Raw genomic sequence first — 26,618 nt, forward strand, 5'->3', positions numbered from 1 at the left:
TATTGGAATCTGTCTCTTATAAACTTCTTATATTCGCGTGTTTTGCATTTCGAACACTCTGGGTCTCTTAGTAGTCATTTGTAGGTCAGAATAGTGTCCCTATATTATAATGTCTGTAGAAAGAGTTATAGGATTAAAATAGCTAGCAATCTATTAGAGGTATTGAAATTCAATAACATACACGATTAAACTTCACAATTGCAATCTGAAAGAAAAGAAACCATTGATAGTCGTGCGAGCAATTATAAAATCGCCGTACTTCTAAAGCTTGAACTTCGACCAATTTGGGAAAAAGATTAAAATGGAAATCGACTGCATCTCAAAACGACGTCGCTTGGAATCTCGAATTACTAGCCCGTTTCGAGAATGAGAGATGCTAGCTTTTTGGGTACAAGATTTACGAGACCCAGACTAGGAAGCAAGAAGATGGAGAATTACTATCAGCATGATAATGGGATACTTTATGATGGGTTAGATACCTGAGAAGAGTTTGTTGAAGACTGCTGTGGGCGGACTATTTGGCTTTTCCACGTTGTTCCTTCACTTTCATTATGCGTTCATCATTCTCGTGTGTAGCTTTCGCCCTCTTTTCTGGTGAGGCGTTGGCGATCCACCCGATAGCTTTCACCACTCTGGGGTTGTACGGCTTTTTCTTATTATTAGATGGCCTGGACGGTGAGGCTATGTATACACCAGTCAACAATTACACATCAATTGATATGCATGAAATGTGAAGTGGTCTTAGAGTTATTGATTGCGAAAGAACATGCATTGGACCATAGAAAAATGGAAGGAAAGAGCACTAACATTTTGTCAATGGTGCAGGTGCAGGCCCCAAGTCAATGAATCTGCCCTTCGACGACTTCACATAACAGATCTTGGAACCTGTAACTCCCCATATTCCAGAGCGAAGTTTATCCAAAGATACAACGAATTTACCACCCTGGGAGAGGAACCAGTCCTTTTGGTCTGTTTCAAACGGCATGTACAACAATTTGCCATCCTCGATTTCATAATTCCCAGGGGGGAGTGTATCAACATTCTTATATCTGTCTTGGTCCAAAGCTTTGCAGTTTGTCAGCGTCTATTGAAGAATGGAGATAGAATGTCAAAGAGAGATGATAGGCAACAAGTTGAGCTATTATACCTTCGTCACTGTCTTTGGACTCATAGTATTCAGGAGTATCCCTCATAACTGCCTCTGCGGTGGTACCAACATTCTTATGTCTGTCTTGGTCCAAAGCTTTGCAGTTATGTTAGCATCTATTAAAGAATGGAGATAGAATATCAAATAAGAGATAATAAGCAACAATTTAAGCTGCTATACCTTTGTCACTGTCTTTGGACTCATAGTATTTAGGAGTGTTCATCATAACTGCCTCTGCGGTGGTACCAAAAAAGGGTTTGAGTTGTAAAATGCGATTATTGAGGATGAGGAGAAAGAAATTTACAAGATTGTAAATTTTGGAAATTGACTGTTTAAATATCGTATAAAGTCTGGTTGTAACTCATCATGACACATAACTTGAGCTAAATTTATGATATAGTCATCATAATGCACATAGAGCATCAATGAGAATTTTCTTTGTGGAATTCAGCTCACATCTCAAGTAGAACGAGTCATGCCAATGAGTAATTAAAATTTGGCCTATAATGTACTTTCACTAGCAACGAAAAGGCAGAAGAAGACTCTAATTGACTCAAAAGAACGTTCGAGCTCGGAAGAGAAGACAGTCATGTCGCTTGTGATTCACTATCAACAGCCCAGTCATCCCGAAGAACTCATTTAACCCCCAGATGCAGCATCCTCATTCTACCAGGCAACTTATTTGCTGTTAGATGCTTGACCTTCTTTTTTGATCGTTTTTTTGGATCGCTTGTCTAAGTTGCTTGATCGTGCATTCCTTAAATACGCATTTGAGTCGCTCGATCACGTTCTTCTTAAATAGTTGTCTAGGTTGCTTAGCCCTTCATCGATGTTTTTCCCTTTCTCCTTCTTGATGCCAGAAGTTCCTGTCTCTCTTCCTCGGCTTCAGTTTCGTTAGCCTAATGCCTACTTCGCGCTTCACGAGGTAGCGAGCCCTTCTTCAATGCAGAGCGCCGTTGCTCTATCTCATCTAATAACTTGCCCAACTCTTTCTCCAGTTTCTTTCTCTTCCCTGCCACTTCCTGAATCTTTTTCTTCTCCCGGTGACTAGCTAATTGATTAAAGTGTGTTTCCTTGAACTTGTCAAGTTTGGGTTTCATCTTGCCGTGAGAAACACTATTGGATACACCGGTTATAACGCACAATGTGGCGACATCTACCCAGGAGGGCTTCAATTTCTCTGCAGATTTTGACCTCTGTTAGCATGTAGTCCGTCTAATTCAAAAATATTGATAAACTAAGAATCCATATAATATCTAGGTCATCACAGCGCCAGCTGGACAGGAAAGATAAGGCTCTTACTCTTTTTATTGGGCATTCTGTCTTTTCGAGGCCGAACTATCTGGCCTAGCTTCGTTGGTTGTATTCGGAGACGTTATATGTACCTTCGGTGGTGTGGGATGGTGTTCAATGTATTAGAAGAATCGTAAGAGAATGGAGTTGATAGCTTTCTGGGAGAATAATGGGCGTTGGAGGCAATATTAATATATGTAAATTACTTCATGCTACCTTAGTTTTGATGGCCTTGTTGGTGTTTGACTTTTAGTTATAGTAAAAATGATTGAATTACACTTTTATATAAAGGTATTTTGATGTAAATGTTAGTCAAAATTTTTTAAGAGCTTTTGTCTTGAATATATCAAAGGCTTTGTCAAACATTTTGAATGGCATATTCAAACCTGTATCTATCAACCGACAAAAAAATATAACAAACAATTTTTTTTCTTTTTGTTTCCAACGCAATCTTTTGCACGAGTCCAAGAGTAAGTTGAAGGTTCATTCATTACCAGCTATATTGAAGATTCAAATCCACCGAATGTCTACGGTTTTAGATGAAATTAATATGTATAGTAATGGGTCCTTGTTATAAGTAATATGTAAATGTCATTACAATGTCTTCAGTAGAATGTATTTATATTGTAGTAATATTATTAAAGGATATGTGCTAGCTTTGTATGAGTTAATTAGGGATAAAATTTTCTACAACATCATACTCATACATTTTTAACGGAGTCTTAGCAAGTGGATAAGAAGCATAGCTGCTATATATTGATATAAGATAATCAAGAACAAAGTATCCAATGGGTTAATCTCGGCCCATGATGCCTAGCATAGATCATTTTCTTTTACCTCACTTCATAGATCAACACCAACATTCAAATAATATCATACAATTGATATACATATTACAGATACCCTCATTGTTATACGGAAGTACCTAGAATCTGCTTCAAAGTATCTTCCTCTCAGTAGATTCCTTGATTTATAAATATTAATTGACGTGCGTAATAAAGTGGATAGCAGAATTAATTATATTTACGCACATATATATCAACTAATTCCCTTTCAAGTAAACAAAAATCAAAACCTTTGTTCTTCATTGGATTTAACGTCGGTGTCTGAAATAAAAATTACCCGCGAGAACGTTAGGGGTGCCATCTTCCTCTCGCGTCATCCACATATCCACATCCCCCTCCATATTTTCACCGGTGAAATGACGTCTAAGTACTTGACGCCGAGGGTCATCGCTGGTGGTATCTATGGAGTAATGAACTTGTTCTTCATCGTCATCTTCATCGACATAATTGCTTGATCGACCCGTGGGAGATTCGTAGTCACTAGATGATATTTCACGCCGCCAATCGGGGTCTTCCCTCCGGTCATTACTGCTCCGGGTTGAGCGACCGGATGATCCAGACTCTGTATAATAATCGTTACTGGCAGGGCCTATATCAAGCCTAGAAAAGAGATCGGACAAGTCATCGAGTCTCGAGGGCCCGGAATAGTTCCGATCACTCGATGTGGAATAATAATCATCGCCTCGAGAACTACTTTGATATCGTTCCTCGTCAGCACGGCCTCTGCGGTCTCGGTCACTCATTGGTGAGTAGCTTGACGATCTATGATGGTTAGAGGCTCCTAGCCGACGGGAAGAGCTACGGTAGCTGCCATAGTCGCTGTCGTCGTCATAAGAATAGACAACTCTGTAACCGGGAGATGAATGGCTGCTAGAACCGATACGAGTGCTAGTTCGATAGCTACTGTTATTACTGGAACTTTCTCGACTGCCGTGTCTTCCACTAGCCCCGGAGTAAGTGCGGATGTATGTCGGCATAATTGCAGTGTCTTTAATTGCTTTGGGCCCAGACCTGTTGGGTGGAGAAGCGTATAGGAGTACTGACGAGATTTCGCGAGAAATGAACGTTGAGATTGACGAAGGCAGGCGTTTCTTCGGTTTTTAAAACAAATAAGGTAAGAATGTTTTCTTTTATTTGAATTACCGTTGATATGGAAATTCAACATTCACTAGGCACAGACAGCTTTTAACCCGGAGATTTCTTGTGACAAAGTGCAAATGGGACCTATAAACAATGCTTGTTCCCGATTTCCCTCTGGTCAAGCCCAGTATTTGAAAGGTTGAAGGAAACAATACGATTATGCTTTCTCTGAATTCATTCCACCGTCAATAGGAATAACAATGATCTTTAAACACAAGTGATTGTCGACTAAGCCAAAGATTCTGACAATGCAACTTCTGACTCCATTCAAATCAACATTGACTTCGATGGTTCACCTGTCAGCCTGTATCGTGCCATCTTTCAAATAATGACACCCTCTAGATCAGTTTGAGTGGAAATTTTTCATATTGACTTGGAGAATACGTAAATTACTATTTAATTCATGCACCAACTCAACACCCATTCAGCTCCACAGTGAAACAAAGACTAACCTGTGGACACGAAAATTGAGACAATGCTGGATTTCAGGGATTTTGACCACCTTCAATGTTGATAGAAAGAACGCATATATGTAGCAGGAGGAGAGAGTTGCATACTCCATGAAGCCGTCAACTGGTTTGCTGTTCTACAAACTGACTCGGTTACTGGCCAATGATGACGTGCCATGGTATTTATCAGGTCGTCGAGTCCACATCTTGCCGAGTTCGACGTTGAAATAAAAACGTCAGCTTTGTTGACAGGACGCGACACCGATCAGCAATCTAGCACTCCGCAGTACGGCCGTATGTGGCGATTATGAGTAATTTTCCAAATGCCGAGCGGCGCTGCGGACCGCCGGGATCTTGCGCGAGACGGAGAACGGGAGAATTTCACACCTCGGTGCGATCCAGACGCCCAAATGCGTTTGTCAGCTACAAAGCTTCTTGAGGTAACTATATCAATTGGTAATATTATGCAAGCATGAAACAACCTCGCTGCGTGGCGAGCCTAGACCAGACTACCACGACGTCGACTTCCGAGAGCCGAGGTCACATGACTGGCGTGGCCAAATGTATCCCTGCAAAATCCACGCTGCGACTTCTGCCTATATTCATTGATTGCATCGCCTGTCGGCTTACGCGAGTAGGACTGACACCGCGACCCAGAAGTCGTGGGACAACTGTCTCTCGGGCGTCGAAGAAAATCGCCGAGCGCGATCGAATATACAACTGACATGGCAGAGTCGGCAACCGTGTTGCGGCCGAGGATTTCCAAATCGTGCGACCAGTGCAAGGCACGCAAAGTGCGATGCATACGTATGAGGCACATGACTCGTCTAATCTGATGACTGCAATTATTGACACTCTCATAGGAGATAAACCCGATTCCCAGACTTGTAACAATTGCCTCGTAAGTATTGCCCGTAACCTGTGGCTGGTTCCCTTGGCCAATCATACGGTGTGGTGCACAGAAACGGCGCCAGCAATGCCATTTCAGCCAAACAAAACGGAAATTGAGGCTGCCAGAGTCTGAAAATCCTCCAAGCCATGGTGAGTTGTGAATACAATCTACATTTTCCGTTGTCTCATAGATCATTGTTAGACCGTCCTTTGAGTCAGTTACCCGTCATCCAGACACCAAGCGACGCTAGCTTGGGGGAGTCTGCTCCAAGATGGGAGCATCCGCAGACAATCTACATTGATCATCTTCTAGAGAAGAGATACATTGACGGTGTTGGTGGCTGGAGAAACGAGTCTTCAATTGTCAAGGTGAGTAAAAACATAGACAAAAAGTATCATAGATGGCCGTTAACAATTGCAAACAGGCTGCTGAGCACTATGGTATTTGCTGGTTCTTCTTAATTACCACCCGCATAATAGGCTGATGAAAACCTCGGATCAGTTGCAAGCGCTAGTCTTGCCTTCTTCTCTGAAAGCAGAATCCGATCATTGTCCGAGCGGCTAGGGCACAGCAAGCTCCGGGACCTTATCGAGGCAATTGGCTGCGTCATTAATGCTAGAATGAATCGTAGCAACGATATTTACGAATGGAAGGGCCCCGGTGCAATGATCAAATTCAAAAGTCCGGCCACGCCAGAGCAAGTCTCGGCGGAGGCTGCCGCGGGGTATATAGCAGGTATGGCTCAATCATGCTCGCCTTGGATTACCTCTAGTTCTAACTTTCCTTTGAAGTATATTTTGAACAAGTTCATCCGATCTATCCATTTCTCGATCGGCAAAGCTTTGAGGAGAAAGCCCACAGTCGGGACTTGCCCACCCATCTGTCTGCAAGTGCGGCCTTTTCTGCTTTGTATCATTCTGTGCTAGCTCTAGGTTGCCAGTACACGGAAGGTGGATCTTTCGAGACAGGCAAAGGCAAAGCGTGGAAGCTATATCAAATTGCTCTGGGCTTGTTTCCAGACCTTCTTCTCCCACGAGAGGCTTTGGAAAACCTTCAAGTGAGTTCCCCCAAAAGACAGATTTTTGCAAGAGGCGCTGACATTTTTCAGGCTATCACTGCTATGGTAAAAACCAAAAATTAACCTCACGCGATCGGCAGCCTGTAGCTAACAGTGTCATAGACCATATTTGCCTTAAACCTTTCTTGCATACAGATCGAAGAGACATTAATTTCCGAAGCGGCAAGGATGGCCCAAGCATTGGGATATAATAGAGCCACAAGTGTCGACGCGGGCCATAGGACTTTCTGGGTTATATATACCTTAGAAAAGACCACATGCTTCTTCGCCGGCACCAGTTCGGTAAAGAATTCATCACCAAGTAAACGGCGCCCCGTTGCTAATGTCCATTCAGGGATTGAGTGACTTCGACATTGGCTGCCCTCTTCCAGAAATCCCCGAAACTGTATTTGGAGGTGTCGATTGGTTCCTTTCGTCAGCTCGGTTTGCCCGTCTGGTTTCACGGGCCTATGAAATGCTGTTCTCAGTCACAGCTACGATGAAGACGCCTGAGCAGTACTTTTCTGCTATCGACCAGGTGAATGATGATTTAGACCAATGGAGAAACTCGCTCCCAGTAGAATTTCGACCTGGTGACCCATTTCGACCCGGAGGAAGTAACACGTCCTGGACTCTGCTGGTCGCTCTGCGAGCACATTTCTTCTACCATGCCGTGGTCATCGCCCTATGCAGGCTCACACTACATGTCGGCGCTGGCACAGCATCTGGGCGTATGGAAGACGCCAAAAAGAGGCTCATGTACACCGCACGTCAAATTATCGAAAACACACGGTATATTGATGCTGAGCCTTACACGCCAATCTGGTATTCTACTCCCTAGTCCTTTCTTTCTCATAAATTTGTTGACGTGGCTGCGCTAATTGCGATAGGATGCTTGGTGTAATTCCACTTTCGGCATTGTTCATTCTTTTCGACTTTGTCGTCCACAATCCCTCCCATCCGGAAACTAGCACCAATCTAGCTCTTTTAGACGTTGCTGGCGGTTACTTTAGTCGGCTCGAGTATGCAACTGGAGGTTCTCTTCCTAGCTCCTTGCTTTCAGACTTTGCTCACATTGCACGCCAATTCGTCCGAGACATCAATCCTGAACAGCGCATGGCTGCTGAATCTGTCACTAGATATACCCCATATCTCTCTACGAAATCTTTCGAAGGGATGTCACAGGCACCTCAGCCAATGACATATCTGCCTACCCATTTAGTAAGGACACATTACCTTTGGAAACATCAAAAGATTTATAAGATCTAACAACCTGCATTAGCCGACGAACCAAATGCCTATCCATGGTGAAATACCTAATCAAGTCTCTGTACCTTACACAGATCAACTATTTTATCCCACTACTGACCTACAGCCTCTCATGGGTGGCAATATTCCTTCTGGCTTCGATATCACAAACCTTTTCGACGCTGTTATTCCCGAGTTTCCGAACCTCTAGCTGCGTTGAGGTGAATTAAAGCTAATGGATATTTCACATTTCGACTACAAAATGTGGATATCCCCAATTTTGCAGTCAAACTCTGCGAGGCATCTTGTGGACCAAGGCCGTCGGTGGTAGATACAGAGCTAGTCAGCTTTGTCTCATTATCTATCGAATTGAAGCAACACACATGAAGGAATGGTCAGTGATCTACAATTATACAACATCAGTCCGATTTGATTCACTCGAAGCTAGTCACTTTGTGTGGGTCCTTCATAGGCCAACACAGACACATGAAACATCCGCCCAGCGTCTCACCTCGATTCATAAAGCCTGTCGTGTCATAGCTGTTTCTTAGAAATGGTGTACTGGGATATAATGCACTTTTCAGCAGCGTCTCAGGTTTCAGGCCTTGATCAGCAGCTTCTCAACCATGAGTCCACATAAAGTCAATCTATGAACTCCAAAGCCACTTCGGCTCTGACTTGAATGCATCACATGCATCTATGAGTGTTTCATATATGCTTTTGTTAATGCTTTTTTCTAAAGCTTGTTTTGTACAAGATACCAGCATGGCTCTCGACGCCGAGGTCGATACCACGATACAACCTAAGATGATCGTCATTCGCAATAGCAGAATTTCGACAGCGTCATCCCTTGCGATTGCCTGTATATTCATTGAAAAGGAAAGGGATAAGAAAGTATACTATGTAATGAAATCCGATTTGATGCAAGTAAGCACCTAATAATTAGTATACATGTAGTTTTACAGCATGCTTTTTGGAATATTATCGCCATCCAACTTGCCTTTGTACTGATCCTCAACCTGTCGTAGCATTCCATCAATGTCAAAATGCCATATTTTATGCGATCGCCATTTAATCTCCTCATATATCTTATCCATATCATTGCCTGTTTCCGCGTTATTCAATTCGTACACATTGCATATCATCCGGCTACTTCCCACAAACCATTGCGTGCGCTCACGACGAACAGCATCGAAAGCTGCAAATGCCGCAGTCAGAGCTTCTTGCTTTGAAGCACGACCACCCTTTTCCATCGACTCTGTGACCAACTCTAGCAACCTTGATAGCGCAAGCGCATCTTCGACTCCGATTCCAGCACCTGCACCATGATGTGGCGAAGCTGCATGGGCTGCATCACCTGCGATACAGACACGACCACTTGCATATTTGGGAGCTGGATGGTCGTTTGTATCGAATATGAACCATTTATCCATCTCGTCATCCAGAAGGTTTGTGATTGTGCGAACGGTGGGTCCCCAACTTGCAAAGGCCTGGACAACTTCTTGCTTGCTCCCCGGCTCCGAAAGCCTCGATGAGTAAGATCGCTCGGTTGAATCATCCAAGAATGCAACAACGTTCAAAAGGCTCTGGTGAGCGACTGGGAAGTGTAATAAATGGGCGCTTGGTCCGAGATGCATGCGTTGATTCCTTGCTAACTCGTCGCCTAATGCAGAAGCGGCCCTATCCATTGGAATCAAGGCGCGAAATGCAGATTTGTGACTATATGTTGGATATGACGCCGGATTTTCTTCCCCTAACAAAATGCGACGCACTTTGGACTTGATTCCATCACACCCAATGACTATACGAAGTTATGAATGAGTATGGGTCTTCATGAGGGTGTGTTGGATGACTCACCTGCGTCTGCTTCTGCGGTCGAACCATCTTCAAAGTACAACTTCAGTTTGCCTTCATCCCCGGGGTCGACGTAATGATCCAGTCGCTTACAGAACCGGACGACGTTATCTGGAACTAATTTGACAAGCTCGTCCAATAGATGGGCACGATGACATCCTTCAAAGCCACGGTAGCCAGCGTACAATTTGAAGATGATTTTCGATTCTTCGTCCTCCTTTTGATTAAATCCGTCAGCAAACTGGAGATAGTCATTTGGATCGTCAGGATTGCCGTTAGATGTAGCAACTGTTTTCAAAGCATCAACTATTCCTGGATGTATTAAACGCATGCATTGAATCGCATTGGCAGTGAAGGCAACACCGGCTCCTATTTCGCGAAAGCTTTGCGACTGTTCATAAATCGTGATTTTGACATTTCGCTTCAACAGCCCAATTGCTAAAATCAAGCCACAAATGCCCCCGCCAACAATAGCTATCTCGAATTGTTCCTCATGGGAGGTCGAATGCGACTCCTTTTTGCTCATGCAGTTGCCCATTGAGGCTTTTCTTGGCAATCGCGAGTTTTTTCTAATTCGTGAATGTCAAACATTGATTTTACTCTCCGGTGGATACTGGTTTGTTAGCATCTTTATATGTCACTTTTGTGCTAGGGTAATACCATATACTCCGATAACCCGAGAAAAAACTCCAGACCTCTCTTGATTGTCTTCACTCCGAGAAATGCCACTCGGAGGATCCGATTTATATGGCCAAACAATAGCCCATTGTTAGATAACGTTTCATCTTTAAACCCGACAGTCAACGTCAGACCGTTCGAGACATTCGTATTCTGTGACCTAGGATAGTTATCTTACGGGGGACTAGTAGAACTATGGCTTTAGAGTTCTCGTCACCTTACCAGAGAAGTCACGTCAAAATTCCGAGAGCTTAATTTTTAAAACTTCTTTTTTATTAATGCTCAAACCCTTTTCATTTTTATACCACTCTTTATTCTAATAGCCGTCAGATGGGTGGGGGATCGCGGCTATTTCAAGTTCTCCGTCCTGATTTCTATGGCGATGATCGTTCACGGCAATCATGACTCGGAGTTTCAATATCGGAGTTGTGCATCCTATGCAGGCATTAATCCCACGCGCTGGAGTTTAAAAGCATGGTTGTGTCAACCTCGACCTGTATGGCCATATCCGCAATTGCACTGAATTTATGCTTTTCTGTTCTTCAACAAGAGTCACCATGGATATGATCATTGGCATACTAGAGCGCATGATGCTCTACTTTGCACCAAATTCGAACCAAGACTCTCCAAATCCCGTGCAGGTAGACAAGGAAAAGGAATGGCAGGATTTGAATCGTTATCAAGACGTATTCGGCCAGCTGCCAATGCTTCAGGCATATAGCCATATCATTCTGACTTTCTCCATGCCGCAGAACGTCTCGCAGGAGGAAATCATCAAAGATATCGAAAATGCAATGAGAAAAGTCGAAGAAAAGGTTCCGTGGATGGCGGCCCAGATCGTCAATGTAGGCAAAGCACCAGGGTATTCGGGCGTTAATAAATACGCCCCCTGCCCTCCTGCAGAACGTCCAGTCGTCGTCAAGGATGTCTCAGACGCATTCCCAACATATGCAGAGGTAAAACGCTTGAAGGCTCCAATTAATATGTTAGATTCAGCATTTCTCTCCCCCTGCTCATCATTCCCGCAACCATTTCACGGATCCGAGGAGGATCCAGCTCGAGTTATTCGGCTGCAGGTTAGCTTTATCAACGGAGGAATATTTTTGAATTTCGTTCTTCACCACGCCACGGGTGACGCGGGTGGTCATTTCTGGTTGGCACGCATGATCGCCATGGCAATGCGAGGAGAAGAATTCCCAGAGTCTTTCCTGGAAGAAGCCAATAGAGACCGCAGAAAGCTTTTCCCTCTCCTTGGTCCGGATGAGCCGATGCTAGATCATAGCCATCTCCTCCGTCCCCCAATCACAGCAGATAATCCAATAGTAACCCCAACTACAACAACCTGGCACTTCTTCCGCCTCACCGCAGCAAAAATGGCCAAATTAAAGGATCTTGCTAGCCAGAAAGAAGGCTTTGAGCCCGGTGTTCCATATATTACGACAGATGATGCAATTAGTGCCTTCTGTTGGCAACGATTTATCACTGCCCGTCTTCCACGTCTTGATCTTAATACGGTTGCTAAGTTTTCTCGCACGATCGACGGCCGAAAGTCACTGGGCATTTCATCCAATTATTTGGGCGACGTGATTCATAATGTGCAGACACACGTTTCTGTCAAGGATCTGACTGAGAAGCCCCTTTCGACGATTGCATCGCGTATGCGTAAGCGCTTGAACGAGGTCAGCAACGCCTACCATGTGCGCAGTTTCGCATCATTTATTATGAGCCAACCGGATAAGTCTACCATTACCTACGGTGGTCGTGTCAATACAGAAACAGACATTGGTTCATCTTCAGTTCGTGCTGCAGAGCTGTACTTTGATTTTGGAAAGCTGGGCAGACCGGATTTCGTCAGACGGCCGTGCCTCAAAGGCGTGTCGTGCCCAGGGCTTCTAGCCTTTTTACCCCAGAATCCAGATGGCGATTGTGACTTTATTGCGGCATTGACCGAAGCAGATGTCGCGGTCTTGAATAAAGACCCAGTTTGGACGAGTTATGTTGAATATATTGGTTGATTATATAATTTCTATATGTATGCATTAGTGAGGGGTTTGAGGCAAGAAAGGGATCTTATCATGGTAATAATAATTTAAATATATTGTGAAATTGAAAGCTATTTATCAAAAATGATATCGCTCTGGAAGATTTTTTTTCTTTATTGAGGCATCCATAGGAACTATAGGAAGCTGAATGTCAACTTTATCAATTGATATATATATGTAAAGCAGGCCAGTTGCCAGGTGAAATAAAAGAGAATTTAGAATGTTATTAACTTTTGTTCTATGAGCAGTTTTATTTGGTATTTATCCAGCTCCTATTTTAGATGGTTTACATTATCCAGCATCTTCTTAATATATAATATAAATAAAATATTTTTTTCATTCTTAAACCCCGGTATGTACTGAAACCGATTTTTTTAAAAATAAGTGCTGAAAAAGTGAAATACTAGCCCCAAAACTGTTTCGGGGATGCCAATAAAACTTGAAATTTGCTTTATGTCTATCTATTAGTGCAGCAATGCTCTTTCCTCTGAGTTGTCTGTCCTGGTTCAATTGGTCTCTGCCTGACCGCCCAGGCAGCGATCACCTGACCATCGATTGCCGCACAAATAAGATCTCCAAGCCTCATGTAATATAGATTCATTCCTCATGCTTAGAGTTTTAACCGAATCAACACCATAAATTTACTTTATGACTGGTCCCTCAAACCAGCAATCCTCGAAGCGTTGGCATCGAGCCTGTGAGAATTGCAGGTACGCTTTGAAAGCTATGTGGACTTTCATCCGGAACTAATACTGATCTTCGGCAGGCGGAAGAAGACTCGATGTCCAGGTGAAAGGCCTTCTTGTTCAACGTGTACGCGACTTGTACAAGTTTGCCGATATGGCGATGAGGCCGTACTCGCAGTTCCATCGGGAAAAGAAAATGGGAAGAATATCGTGGGATTCACCGCTTTTTTGCTTTATTTTTTATCGTACTGACCTTTCTGTAGGAGGGGCGCTTGGCACAGCTGGAAGAGAAGATGGAATTGATGCTTGAAAGAGTAAAGTATGTATATTTACGCTTTAAATATTTACTTATTATCGACTTTGTTCCTCAAAGCTGAATCTTCAAGCCCGGTGCCGTCAACTCAAGAGCAGATATCCCGATTGTCTAGTCATTCGCAGTCACCTATTCATCAAGTAACACATACTGTGTCTCATGATCAACCGCCGAAATCAACCGGAACAGAGTAGGCTATCCATCGTCCATTAAAAGTGATGGTTTGTTGATAACACTGATACAGACCTCTCCCGCCGACAGATATTATTGTAGAAATTATTCGTCTCTATTTCCAATACTGTCATCGCCAGCCGCTCTGGCTATTCGAGCGTGAGGATCTTTCTTCGCCTCAAACACTACCAGAAGAGGTTATTTACTCACTTTTGGCACTTGCTATTCGCTTTTCGAATCGAGAATTCTTTGCCAGCGGCTCGGAGAAACTGTCGCAGAAATACGCGGAAGTTGCCCGTGGCCATATCATGTTTAGAGTCGCGCAAGGTGGTGTGAAATTGTCAACCATACAGAGTTTATGCTTGCTAGCCTTTTCAAATTTCGTTGGTAGGATGCTCTATTCATATGGGAGGCTTACTCATAGCTGACTGTGAACAAGCTCAGGACACTCATCTTTCTTGGCTTCACATCAATTTAGCAAATGCTCTCTCTACAGGTGCCGATATGGATATAGAGAAGAACAGCGAAGTCTATTCCCCAAATGCAGAGGCAAAAAGAAGAGTTTTCTACAGCATACATCTGCTGAATCAACTTTATGCACCACGCTTAATGATGTTGAATATGCTAGATGATATCGACGACCCGAGATATATGGAACCTAAACGAGATTCGTTAAGGGAATCAGGTAGACCACCACCATTAACACCACAAGATTCAGCAACTATCACAAGGACCGAACGCGGTGCTATATGGACATATATGGTTCAACAATCGTCCTTGTGGCGGGAAGTTCGAGGCTACGTTGCGCAGTGTGCAGATGGCAATCCAAAGCCTCCTTGGTCTCCAGAGTCCGACTATGCAATCATAGGCGCGCATTTAATGGAAGTTGAGACTCGTTTTCCAACATATCATCGCTACGACGCGGTGAGATTTCTCGACCGTTCTAACGAAGAGCTGCAGAGCAATCGCGACTTCTGGAGCCCCTGGTTGTATCTGCAATTCGCGTATCACGCCATTCATAGCATGCTTAATCATCCATTTCTATATTCGTCACGCCCGCATCAGTCTATTCAAATGTCTGTTCCCAATACCTTTTGGAAAACATCATCTGAATTAGCAATGCTTCATTCGACATGGACAGCTCGATTGATTGACATGGTATGGGAGAAAGACTATCGAGTTTCGGACCCATTTATCGGTTACTGCGCTGCCATTGCTGCCACTATACATATATACTATTGCCGCGCTGCCGATATCCGAGTCCGCACTTCAGCGCAGAGTAAGCTTGCCAAATGCATGCGATTTGTTGACGAGTTGGGCACAGTGTGGCCGGTTTGTCAGTGGATGGTAAGTTCAAGATAAAACTGTGCTGAAAGAACATCCTCTTAACACGCAAACAGTACGACTGTTTAGACACATTAGTTCAATCGGCGTTTAAATCGACTCACCATACGGATGAACTAGACACCAGCCGCAGGACTGTCTCTATAAACACATCTTTAATGTGGGACATTCTCGATTATACCTGTCCGAAGAAATCCTCACACAAACCAGGACGAGGTCTTTTTGATTCTTCGTTCATCAATGATCCTACAGACCATGGAGAACTCAAAGATAACGAGGACGACGAGGGCAATACCGTCGAAACACAAATCTTCCATCGTCCAAACCCCGCCGCTGAAGTCGACACGTCCAACGGGGGCCAGGAATTTCCGCCCTTTTCTGATGCTGCTGTACGCGGCAACACTACTAGAGTAGCACCAGGGCGGACTGGATATTCAGCGATGGCTGAGGAGCGTCTTGCACTGCAGCAACAGCATCAAACCGACCTTTCTGTATGGTCGGGAGCTGAAATGATGGAGAATTCGGCCGTTATGGATATCAGTTATGATCCTTTCTTTCAGTTTCAAGACCAGGCCGGCCATCACACTGGCTTCTGGGAGGTTGGCAACTTATAACAGAAAGCAAACTCTTGTATATGTCGATTGATCAGATGAGGAATGGATAAGCCTCGATTATCGGATAGAGAGACTATACTTGGCCAATGGGGACTGACTAATCATGTGACCAACCTCGATAAGGTCTACGTCATATCCGGGGACTAGCCTGCACAGCTCCGCTAATCCGCCGGATATTACATCATGCTTAGTGGTGCTTACTGATGGATGCTTTGACGATGTTTTGAGCCAATCAGAGACGCTGCTCGATTTCCCCGGCTTCTCGTAGCTCGGATCGGATATATGAGATACGCTTCACAGCGCCGAGTAATTGCAAATAAGCGATTGATCAGCAGGAGAAGGGAAAGTTTACCGGAATATTCACGAGCATACTGGATCTTGAGGTCGCGAATATATATATGTTCCATCGAAACGCCGTCTTAGTCTTGCTGCTCGCAATTATCGCATCACTTCTTTCACCACATCTATTGTTGTCGCTAGATAAGATCAAGAGCTTCTTCGACAGAACCATTCACACAAATATCACTCCCGAATCTATGACAACAGCAAAGGCTAGTGTCGCTACTGGTGCAGTCTTGAAAAACACCATGTCTAAACTGACTCACGCAACCATCGTCCCACGTCGCTCGTCTGCCCGTGGCCACGCGGACCACGGCTGGCTGAACACCTATCACACATTCAGCTTTGCCGACTATTATGATCCTGCCAATATGCACTTTGGAGCTCTGCGAGTGCTCAACGAGGATCGCGTCGCCCCTGGTAGTGGCTTCCCTACACATCCGCATCGTGATGCAGAGATCTTCAGCTATATTCTGAGAGGCGAGCTCACACATCGAGATAGTATGATACAAAAAGGAGCCGAGGGAAAGCAAGGGAAACAGTTTTATCGGATGAAGAGAGGTGATGTTCAGTTCACAACTGGCGGGTCTGGTCAGTATTTCGCCCAATAATGAATACATCATACATCTTACTAACATTTTATACCTCAGGCATTGCACATTCCGAACAAAACGAACATAAATCAGAACCAGTACATTTCCTTCAAATCTGGGCTACACCTTGGCGCAGAGGACTGCTTCCGCAGTATCATACACTTTCTTTCGACGATAAATTGAAGCAGAAGGCGTTCCTTCCAATTCTATCGCCATTGGCGGCAGGCGAGAACGCCACGGCAGCTGAGGAAAAAGAAGCAACCCCAAAGATTCCAGGAACAATCCCAATTCATGCCGATTTCGTTATGGGAGCCGGATTAATTGGGGTTGATAAACGGTTTAAATGGAGAGTCGGAGGACCTACTGATGACGTTGTCAAGAGTCAAAGCGATCGAAATGTCTACATCCATTTACCCATGACCAAGGGTGGAAATGCGAAGATCCGACTAGATGGAAGAGAGGATGTAGTGCTATCGGAAGGAGACGGTGCATTTGTGAAGGGAGTAAATGTTGGGGATGAACTTAGTGTGGAGAGTATAGGCGAGGCAGAGGCAGAGGTCATTGTTCTAGACAGTAATTAATCAGACGATAATCGGTTATAATACAATTGCTTCTTTTATTGGTCAATTTCATCCATTTCTGAAGGCTAAGCTGGTGTCTTGCATGTGCCATTTCATCAAAATATTGTCCTTTAGTCAGCAGTATCACTTTAGGGCTTCTGATGAAATAAATAGGAAGCTTTAGCAAGTTAAAGTCAATAGGCCAATCATCGGTGAGTATGTTGCATATCCTCATGCAGTGTGCTGATCTCCGATTCTATGACCCATGCTCATCAATTGGTTGTTACACGAGATCAGTAAGCACTTGCATTGCCACGTCGTGCTCCCCGCTTCAACAACTCCGATCAGTAGCTATAAAGATAGCAGCGCGGGGTCTTCATCGTAATTCGTTCTTAACCCCAAAATATAACATTAGTACCATATTAACGAAAACTATTAAATATCAAAACTAATATCTGACAAAATGGGCCTATTTCCAGCACCCCGTCGAGTAGTCACCGGCCACGACGACAATGGAAACGCAGTTTATGTCGATGATAAACAGATTGTCCCCGAGCCAACTGGCTTCGACTGCGACTTTGCTGTTTTGTACGAAACCCATCAATTTCCAGCATCAAATGACAAATGGGAAGACCCGATTTTGGAGTCAACGAAGTCGCTGGCGAATGGCAAGGGCGTGGTCATTCGTGTGGTAGATTTTAAGCCAAACACGAAGACTGTATGTTTTTTTAATTTAATTTCACATTTATTCTCCACGTGGAAAGTCATATTTGCATCACAATAATCGAACTTGTCAGCTAATAGCCAATGTAGCGCTTTCATCGAACCATGTCGCTCGATTTCGGAATTATATTCGAAGGAGAAATGATCTGGTAAGGAGGATGAAAATTATTCAGTGTAATCAACGTGATGGCGATGTTGCTAAAGTAATTCAGCTACCTCGATAACGGTGTCGAACTAAGTCTCAAACGGGGTGATGTCTGTGTTCAACGGGGAACCATCCATGGATGGGAGAACAGGACAGACAAGCCTGCTCGGATATACTTTGTCCTTACAGGTGAGTGTTCAATTTTGAGTTGTACTCGGAATTAAATTTTCTAACTTGCACATTTCATAGCTGCCGACCCGGTCAATGTGAATGGAAAACTACTCACAACTGCCGGCTTCCATGATCAAGAAGCTGAGTCAGGAGGGAAATAGGGAAGGAAAATAGAATAAATCTAGAGGCTAGATTCAAAATTAGGGGCTTCAATATTTGTTGGATAAATGTCAAGAAAATAAGTAAATTACTTGAGAACATCAATCATTGATATTTAGGACAAGTGTGATACGTAGTTTGAAGCCTAGTTATTGACAACTTAAATGAGGACAAGGATCAATCTTATGCCGAAGATCTCTAATCTTAAACAAAGGCGATCAGTCTGGGCATGGACTAGCTCCTACTCGTCTAGGTTTCGCTTCGTTACAAGTGCCGGATGGGCTCATGGGTCTTCTCGTTACATCGCAATTTTATTCCCTAGTCTCGCTTCAATTATCGTTTAGAAAGACTCTTTAGGATACTGCTGTATTGATTTTACTATAACAGAGTTCTTTGTCGACAAATTATTTCAGTTTCTGTAAGCAATGAGCTAGGTCGATTCTATTCTAAGAAATCATACGTGGGTTGACTAATTGTAGGTTATTTTAGTTACGTGAAAAGTAATCCTCGATTCTTGATAATTCGGCTCCAGGCCCGCATTCATGCAATATATTCATTCGATCGAAGGAGCTTTAGGCATCAAATGTTTAAATCAAGTATGCTGACAAGGTTACATACGTGTTACGGCGAATACATTAATTTACCTAAATCGCATTGACACATGGGATAAAAGAATTATTCATCCTTGTACATACAGTATAACTAATCCAATCCATTATGGTTGTAGCAAGAGATTAAGGTAGGAGTGTGAATTCCGGATCTACGATACATAAAGCAAAGCATACGAATCTTGCATGATGGCGTCTAAATTAAGGATGGGGTAGGAATTTCAAAAGCCAATTATCGTTATGAGTGACTAAACTTCAGTTGATCCATACTGGAACTGAAACGGCTAATTTTAGAAACGCTTGCGATGTTTGATACAGTAACAGGTTTGCTACGCTATATTGATAATCAATGCAAATCAGTATCTTAATCAAATCGAAGACACATTTCAAATAGCACACTGCGTAAACGCTTCAGATAAAGTTGTTATCCTGCACAGTCACGTCCTAGGCAACCTGGGGGCCGAAGCAACAGGGGCGATAGAATGCACTGTAAGAACATAATTCGCAGAAGCCGTACTCGAGTATTATTCAAGACTGGTGAACTTTACATTTTCTGCGAATTAATTTTTCGTACACCTTATCTGAAGGCTATATACGGATACGTCTGTCTGAGAATAGCAGCCGAACTTCTTCGTCATTTTCTTTTTCCAACATCAGACAACAAGGGGGGGCCAACTGAAATAACGCCACGGTTTGGGGCCAAAACACCGGGACTTTTTCTGAATCCACAAAAACCCAACACTTGCAACAGGGGCACGCCAATCACAATCTCTAAAGCGTAATAAGCTCATCTTAGCTTCTCTGATGACTGTCATAAAAGGACTAACTAATACAACCTTCCAGAAACCGGCAATGGTGGGTAAAATGAAACACTACTCCTCTTTTCTCCCAATGCGCCAGCCAGCCAGAAGAGACAGCGAGAAAGCCCCCCTTTCCCATGAGATCGTCGTACTCGTCAGCTTGTCAATATGGTTAACTCAAGCTTGTCATGTCGCCAAATACGTGCTAGGCCCCGTGCATTCGCTATATTTCACGTCAAAATTCTAGCGAGGCTATACATCCAGAAGTTAAGGCGAACAGTCCATGTAGCAGAAGCCCTGGTAGCTATAAAACTGTACCTTGGTCCACTGCGTGTCAAAGTAAAATTTCTGCCCACCAACTCAATTCCTACCTCGACATAAACAGTCAGTACACAATGACGCGTCTCTCGTCTTCTTTGGCCTCGGCCGCTGCAGCTGCAGCATTGTACAGCAGTGGCGTGTCTGCGCAAAAGCTGGTCTTTGCCCACGTCGTCGTTGGTGACACTGCATCCCATAATCAGTCAACATGGGAAAATGATATCAAGCTCGCTTCTGCCGCAGCTATTGATGCTTTCGCCCTAAATGGTGGCTACCCGGACTCTAATATTCCTATTCAGGTCGCTAATGCATTCGCCGCTTGTGAGGCGCTCGACAACGGTTTCAAGTTGTTTTTCTCATTCGACTACCTCGGTGGTGGTCAACCATGGCCGGCTACCGGCGATAACTCCGTTGCCTCTTACCTTGCCAATTACACAAAATCCTCTTGCTACCAGAATTATAACAACCTGCCTTTCGTTTCCACTTTCGAGGGCACCAAAAATATCGACGACTGGGCCCCAGGTGGATCAATTCGATCCGCCGCCGGTGATGTCTACTTTGTGCCAGACTGGACCAGCCTAGGCACTTCAGGAATCACGGCTCACCTGGACAACATTGAGGGATTCTGTAAGCTGAATTGCTTTTCGAGTATACAAAAGAAATTCTGCTAACAGAAAAATCACAGTCAGCTGGAACATGTGGCCCGATGGAGCTAACAACTTGACCGACGACGGAGATAAGGCATGGCAGAGCGCCATCGGCTCCAAGTCTTACATGATGGGAGTTTCTCCGTGGTTCTTCCACAGCGGCAGTTCTTCAGGCACCAACTGGGTCTGGCGCGGAGATGACCTCTGGGCTGATCGCTGGCAGGAGGTCTTTGATGTCGACCCCCAATTCGTTGAGTATGTGTCATCTCCTCCCTAATATCGTATCCCACAATGCTAACCATACCACAGGATCGTTACCTGGAATGACTGGGGCGAGGCTTCTTACATCGGACCCTTCGTCAGTGACAACGAAGTTCCAACTACCTCTGCTCCCTACGTCGACAATATGCCTCACGAGAGCTTCCGGGACTTCCTCCCCTACTACATCGCCACCTTCAAGGGATCAAACTTTACTATCTCAAAGGACCAGATGCAGTACTGGTATCGTCTTGCCCCAGCTGCCGGTGGAAGCGCGTGCGGTGTTGACGGCAACGACCCTGACCAGGGCCAGACCGAGGTTGACCCCAACACCATTGTCCAGGACAAGGTCTTCTTCAGCGCTCTTCTGACCTCTGCTGCTACCGTGCAAGTGCAGATCGGAAGCAACTCGCCCACTCAGTTCGATGGTTCCCAAGGTCTCAACCACTTCTCCCAGCCATTTAATGGTCAAACCGGTGAAGTCACTTTCAGCATCATCCGCAACGGTGAGACCGTCGGCAATGGCACTGGAGCTGCTATCACCTCGTCAACGAGCTTGTCGAATGGCTGCACCAACTACAATGCCTGGGCAGGCAGCTTCTAAGCATTTGTCCATATTTTGTTAAATAAATGTATATATGGCTCCCGAGCCGGTTTATTTGTATCTAAATGTATATAGAAATTAAGGACTTGAGATGGTCAGGCAGCGCATAAGTATAGAGGTTGATTATTCGAATACCTACAGATTGTGTAATATGTATTCAAGGTGGGGGTAAATCAGCTTGAGACATGATGCATAAATGGGACGTTTTCAAGTAGGCCAAGCTAAGAATTCTCCCTAGAAAAGTGATTATTAGCCAAGAAATCAGTAATGGGGTTTAATGGGCCGTTCTTTCAACCAACAATCATTTCCAATGTTACACATTACCTTTTGTGGAAAAAATGTCCTCTAGCCGTACATATCCACCCGTTGCCACCTTATCATGATAGCAGTATTCTGCATATTTAGCGGAGCTCTTGGCTCTTTCTATGGTAGTTGGGAGACATCGTATCTTAGCGGTTATCGGAAAATGTTTTCATCATAGATAGATGTTGGAGAAGGCTGCTGATATCATAGACTAAAAAGATTTACGATCGTTATATTGTCAACGTAATTGTTCCGGAAGAAAGATCGACTTCACATCCTCCTCTTGTCTGCTTGTGCCCGGCGGCTCAATCCAGACCAATGTTTTCGCTGATTAGCGGGCACGTGGCAAATAGCTAGCTTCATGGAGGACGGCTGAGATGATGAGAGAGCAAATCCCTTAATTTCGCCAGCACTGAGCGTCACATAAGCGCCATTGAAGCAACATATACACGCCCACAAAGTACATCACGTGGCTGTACCGATACAAGGCCATCTGCCAGCGTTAGTATGCCCTCATATGCGACCAGACACATGCCTGGGTTGTTTACAACATATGTAGTTGAGCTAAGCATGACGCCGAGGAAGTTAGGGCTATCGCCGGCAAGAGTCTCAGAATACGAATGAAAGGCGTTGTACATTGGGCCATCCTGTCGAATATTGCTCAGCGGTCCAGTTATTCCGGCATAACCACTCGAAGGATGTGAGTGTCATTCGGAATTGTTTGAGAATAGGTAACACGTTTAAGCTAAAACCGTACTGGTGGATCATCCGCTCGATACGTTGGAGTGCATAATTGTATAAAGGATACCCACATATTATTTGTTATCGCTAGGTAACAGGAGAAGAACAGGAGAGCATACATAAAATCCCAGTAACAACGAGCGTTTCAATTCTAGCCCTAGTGAGGAATAGTAGCTATATAATCTAGGATACTGTTCAGTCTTTGTTGCCGTATTCTTAGAGTTGGAATAACTATCAGACGGTTAAAAAAGAGGTCTCCGAGAAAGTACAGTTCTGAAAGAATTATTTATACTTACTTGCTCCAGCAGTAGACACCCTCCTGGCCTGTAGAATCCAAGGCTTTCTCACTGCCAAAATGCTCCGTTTCCTCATGTTGTAAATTCCTGCGGGGTTGCCCCGAACTTGAATTCTGTAACGGGACATTATAGTCAGAAGAGGCTGATATACACCTCAGTCTGGATAATTAGTACCAATCTCTCTGTTCACTAGCATCAATTAACCTTTAACGAAGATGCCTCGTACTGTTGTGGGGTGTCGGTCCAATAACCGAGATCGCCATGAATTATCCGCATGACTTGTACATTCGAAAACACGGCCATTGCTAGCTCCACCAATGAAAGTACTCAAGTTAAGAATAAGAACCTTGATTATTTCTTGATTTTGGGCTGGCAGCTTTTGCAGAGCTTGCAGTGGAGCGAGGTGAAAGAGCAACAAGGAGGCGGTGTAAGAGACAAGGAAGGCGCGTCGGGTGCGTTAACAGAGCATCCATTTTGCCACCTGACTGGCCCCTTGTGTTCTCTTCCATCAACCCAACAACCGATATCCCGTCAATTGACCAGTACTTGGCACGAGCCATGGCACATAGATTCGGGTCGGGACCTGTCTCAATCTTAGATGGTTGCTAGCCTGCCCACTTGGCTCTCCCGGCTCTTCCAAGAAGGGTCTGAGCTGAGTGAGATAAGTCGGGGCGCCGAACTGAGATCGAATGACCCGCATGTAGGCGATATCTTGGGTCAGATGCAAGAAACCGGACCCGTTCCAGTCCGCTGGGAAAAGGAATGAGTACTTAACGAATTGAGAGCTGATCGTCAGGACTATAATTCCCTAGGATGTGGCTAGCCTAGCAAAGGGCTAGTGGCGCATGCGCTTGGCTGGCGATCGATGATCTCATCTCACGATCCAATACCCAATATTGGGGCAAGCATCGGCATTGCGCTTGCATCAAGATGCATGCTAGGTGTGACTGTCATGCAGATAGCACGATCGGTAGACGCCATCCGTGGCGCATGTGAACGGATCTTTCGGCTTGGAGCATGAACCCAGATCCAACCAGAAAACCAACGAGACTAGCCTATGCATGAGCGGACGAACAGCCGGCAATCGATTCAAAGCCAGGCCAAATAATGGGGGCAGCTGCGCAAGGGCCGTGCAAGGCTCGCTGTTCTATTGACAGATGCACCAATCACAAAGAAGTTGTTCGAAGAGGCACGAGCCCGGCCGGGCCTTCCATCGACTATTATTGCTTTGATTTGATATGACTCTTTGAATCTCCATCGCCATCCGCCACTATCTGCAGGTTTAGCTTCTTCCGGTGCAGTTGAGTCGCCAACATGCTATTTTTCGAAAGGACAAAGGCAAAAACTGCTTCACGTGAAGCTAGTGTGGGTGTATGAAAAGGCGTAATGTAAATTTACCATTCCTATGTGAAGTAGACGGGCAGTGTCTTTTCCAGACTGCATTCCAATTCCAATTCCCTCTTTGCGTATGCCAAATCCCTCTTTCCATGTTCCTTGAAATACTGCCCAACGAGAGAATAAGAAGATTATCCAGTTGAATCCCGAATCTGGCCAATATAATCACAACGAGATCCTCTGGAATATCAAACCCAGTCAAAATTCGAGTCCAGACAAGAATCTGAATCGCGCCACAGCACAATGATATCAATTGAAAATGCACTGACTTGCATAGTGGGCATTGCAACTCATTTGCTCTACTTTAATCGTGGGGAACACCACCTTCATCCACAGCGATACCTGCAAGCTTTCATCTTTACTTCCGTTGCTGTCGCCGCATTTCTCAGTCTTCGGCACAGCTTCCCATTTTACCATGCAGTTAGGGTCACTGCTATCTTAGATTTGTATTTTTTGGGCGGCCTGTATGCGAGCCTACTAGTATATCGCCAATTTTTCCACCCTTTAAACAAGTTTCCAGGCCCTTTTGGAACCCGCGTCTCCGGGTTTTTCCTGTCCCTAAAATTCCTCAAGGCCGACAGTGCCTTCCAGTATCTTCGTCTACATCAAAAATATGGATATTTCGTTCGTGTGGGATCTTCCGATTTGTCGATCACTCATCCCAAAGGAATGTCAGCCGTCTATGGCCCTGGAAGCAGCTGTACCAAGGGTGATGCTTACGACGTGACTAACCCAGTTGTGTCACTACACAGTTTCCGAAACAGGCAATCGCATGATAATCGCCGCCGTGTATGGAGTTCAGCCTTTGGCGACACCGCACTTCGCGGTTATGAGAAACGCATTCGCCAGTATCGAGATATGCTAATGTCAACATTTGCCGAAACCAAAGGCAGGCCAATCAACGTCACCCAGTGGTTCAATAACTACTCCTTCGATGTTGTCGGTGATCTTGCCTTTGGACGGTCGTTTGACATGCTCAAGAATGACAACGATCATTGGGCGGTCGTATTGTTGGCCGAAGGTTTTAAGCCTCTAGCCTTGTCACCTCCCACCTGGCTATTTCGGCTGGCTCAACATATTCCCGGGGCGACGAAAGACTGGTTCAGGTTTCTGGACTTTTGCCGCCGTAGGATACTAAAAAGAATGCAGGTTTGTTCTTGATTTCCGTTGTAGATTTAACATGATTGCGGCTCAAGTCGATTAACACGTCTTCAGAATAAACCGGATATTCCTGATATCACGTCTACTCTTTTAGCCCCTCTCGAGGGAAGAGAGCCAACGACCGAGGATTTAAACTTGCTAGTCGGCGATTCTCAGTTGATGATGGCTGCAGGAGGGTAACGATCCCTGGTTCGTCCAATCGTATGAAAAACTAATTCATTCGCCTTCTAGTGACACAACAGCAACAACACTGTCCAGCATTATTTACGAGCTGTGTCTTCATCCTGAACAAATCGAGCAGCTTCGACAGCTAGTCGGCCCATACATGACTGATCCTTCGGGCGACGTACTGAGCGAGAAAATAGCGCATATAGAACACCTCAACGGTGTAATATACGAGGCTCTCCGACTGCACCCCCCAGTGCCTGCCATAATCCAACGCAAGACGCCACCAGAGGGGATTTGGGTGGATGATGTATTTGTGCCTGGGGAGACGAGCGTGTTCTGTCCGCAGTATGCGCTCGGAAGAAGTGAGAACCCGTTTCTCAATATATACCCCATTGATAATTCCAGAATTGTTAACAATTCACAGGTACGGACATATATGTGAACCCCGAAGCGTTTATCCCAGAACGCTGGTACTCACGTCCAGAACTTGTCAAGGAAAAGAGTGCATTTGCACCTTTCTTGTCCGGTAAATCTGTCAATCATTATGGAGCCGTCATATTCTAATCACTACTAGGAACCTACGGCTGCATCGGACGCCCACTTGCCATGATGAACTTACGAAGCACTCTAGCCCGCCTGATCACCACATTCGACATCAAATTTGGCGAGGGCGAGGACGGCAGCAGTTTTGAGGGCAAGTCGACCAACCACTTTTTGTGGTGCCCTGGTGATTTATATATTTCGTTTACCCGACGAACAGCAGTTGGCACGAAATTGTTCATTTGATTATGGGATTGATAGTAACGAGGAAGTCCTATTCATTCATCGCGAGAACAGGGGGCGGAGGCTGTTAGTA

The 26,618-nt window shown here is 44.7% G+C and overlaps 9 protein-coding genes across 9 annotated transcripts; 7 read left to right on the forward strand and 2 right to left on the reverse strand.

Moving 5' to 3' along the window:
* Positions 1-514: 514 nt before the first annotated feature.
* BGW36DRAFT_466390 (uncharacterized protein) lies at positions 515-4,262 on the reverse strand (the record flags this gene model as incomplete). The annotated part of the gene is made up of 5 exons (XM_046222340.1): positions 515-681; positions 808-1,065; positions 1,148-1,243; positions 2,058-2,327; positions 3,563-4,262. 5 exons carry the CDS (start codon positions 4,260-4,262, stop codon positions 515-517), a joined length of 1,491 nt encoding a protein of 496 aa, XP_046065879.1.
* A 1,337-nt stretch (positions 4,263-5,599) lies between these two features.
* On the forward strand, positions 5,600-8,282 carry BGW36DRAFT_308205 (fungal-specific transcription factor domain-containing protein; the record flags this gene model as incomplete). The annotated part of the gene is made up of 10 exons (XM_046212315.1): positions 5,600-5,681; positions 5,738-5,775; positions 5,837-5,919; positions 5,981-6,134; positions 6,246-6,501; positions 6,558-6,823; positions 6,947-7,126; positions 7,179-7,648; positions 7,714-8,044; positions 8,106-8,282. 10 exons carry the CDS (start codon positions 5,600-5,602, stop codon positions 8,280-8,282), a joined length of 2,037 nt encoding a protein of 678 aa, XP_046065880.1.
* Positions 8,283-9,030: 748 nt separating this feature from the next.
* Positions 9,031-10,451, reverse strand: BGW36DRAFT_308691 (salicylate 1-monooxygenase sala; the record flags this gene model as incomplete). The annotated part of the gene is made up of 2 exons (XM_046212353.1): positions 9,031-9,872; positions 9,929-10,451. 2 exons carry the CDS (start codon positions 10,449-10,451, stop codon positions 9,031-9,033), a joined length of 1,365 nt encoding a protein of 454 aa, XP_046065881.1.
* Positions 10,452-11,193: 742 nt separating this feature from the next.
* On the forward strand, positions 11,194-12,618 carry BGW36DRAFT_308223 (trichothecene biosynthesis acetyltransferase; the record flags this gene model as incomplete). Its single annotated transcript, XM_046212317.1, has 1 exon — positions 11,194-12,618. One exon carries the CDS (start codon positions 11,194-11,196, stop codon positions 12,616-12,618), a length of 1,425 nt encoding a protein of 474 aa, XP_046065882.1.
* A 675-nt stretch (positions 12,619-13,293) lies between these two features.
* Positions 13,294-15,773, forward strand: BGW36DRAFT_433529 (uncharacterized protein; the record flags this gene model as incomplete). Its single annotated transcript, XM_046221282.1, has 7 exons — positions 13,294-13,355; positions 13,412-13,541; positions 13,595-13,650; positions 13,718-13,834; positions 13,889-14,202; positions 14,255-15,162; positions 15,216-15,773. 7 exons carry the CDS (start codon positions 13,294-13,296, stop codon positions 15,771-15,773), a joined length of 2,145 nt encoding a protein of 714 aa, XP_046065883.1.
* Positions 15,774-16,360: 587 nt separating this feature from the next.
* On the forward strand, positions 16,361-17,286 carry BGW36DRAFT_433530 (putative pirin domain protein; the record flags this gene model as incomplete). Its single annotated transcript, XM_046221283.1, has 2 exons — positions 16,361-16,703; positions 16,763-17,286. The coding sequence occupies 2 exons, from the start codon at positions 16,361-16,363 to the stop codon at positions 17,284-17,286; spliced, it is 867 nt and encodes a 288-aa protein (XP_046065884.1).
* Positions 17,287-17,612: 326 nt separating this feature from the next.
* On the forward strand, positions 17,613-18,623 carry BGW36DRAFT_391015 (uncharacterized protein). Its single transcript, XM_046217555.1, has 4 exons — positions 17,613-17,983; positions 18,079-18,137; positions 18,201-18,322; positions 18,383-18,623. Exons 1-4 carry the CDS (start codon positions 17,729-17,731, stop codon positions 18,463-18,465), a joined length of 519 nt encoding a protein of 172 aa, XP_046065885.1. The 5' UTR covers positions 17,613-17,728; the 3' UTR covers positions 18,466-18,623.
* Positions 18,624-19,966: 1,343 nt separating this feature from the next.
* BGW36DRAFT_441798 (putative glucan endo-1,3-alpha-glucosidase agn1 precursor) lies at positions 19,967-21,698 on the forward strand (the record flags this gene model as incomplete). The annotated part of the gene is made up of 3 exons (XM_046221562.1): positions 19,967-20,816; positions 20,875-21,091; positions 21,146-21,698. Exons 1-3 carry the CDS (start codon positions 20,267-20,269, stop codon positions 21,696-21,698), a joined length of 1,320 nt encoding a protein of 439 aa, XP_046065886.1. The 5' UTR covers positions 19,967-20,266.
* A 2,978-nt stretch (positions 21,699-24,676) lies between these two features.
* On the forward strand, positions 24,677-26,548 carry BGW36DRAFT_401874 (putative cytochrome P450; the record flags this gene model as incomplete). Its single annotated transcript, XM_046218799.1, has 5 exons — positions 24,677-25,582; positions 25,649-25,770; positions 25,826-26,124; positions 26,187-26,288; positions 26,337-26,548. 5 exons carry the CDS (start codon positions 24,677-24,679, stop codon positions 26,546-26,548), a joined length of 1,641 nt encoding a protein of 546 aa, XP_046065887.1.
* Positions 26,549-26,618: the final 70 nt, after the last annotated feature.

This window comes from Talaromyces proteolyticus (assembly GCF_021365285.1).
Source record: "Talaromyces proteolyticus strain PMI_201 chromosome Unknown BGW36scaffold_15, whole genome shotgun sequence".
NCBI classification, from domain to species: Eukaryota; Fungi; Ascomycota; class Eurotiomycetes; order Eurotiales; family Trichocomaceae; genus Talaromyces; species Talaromyces proteolyticus.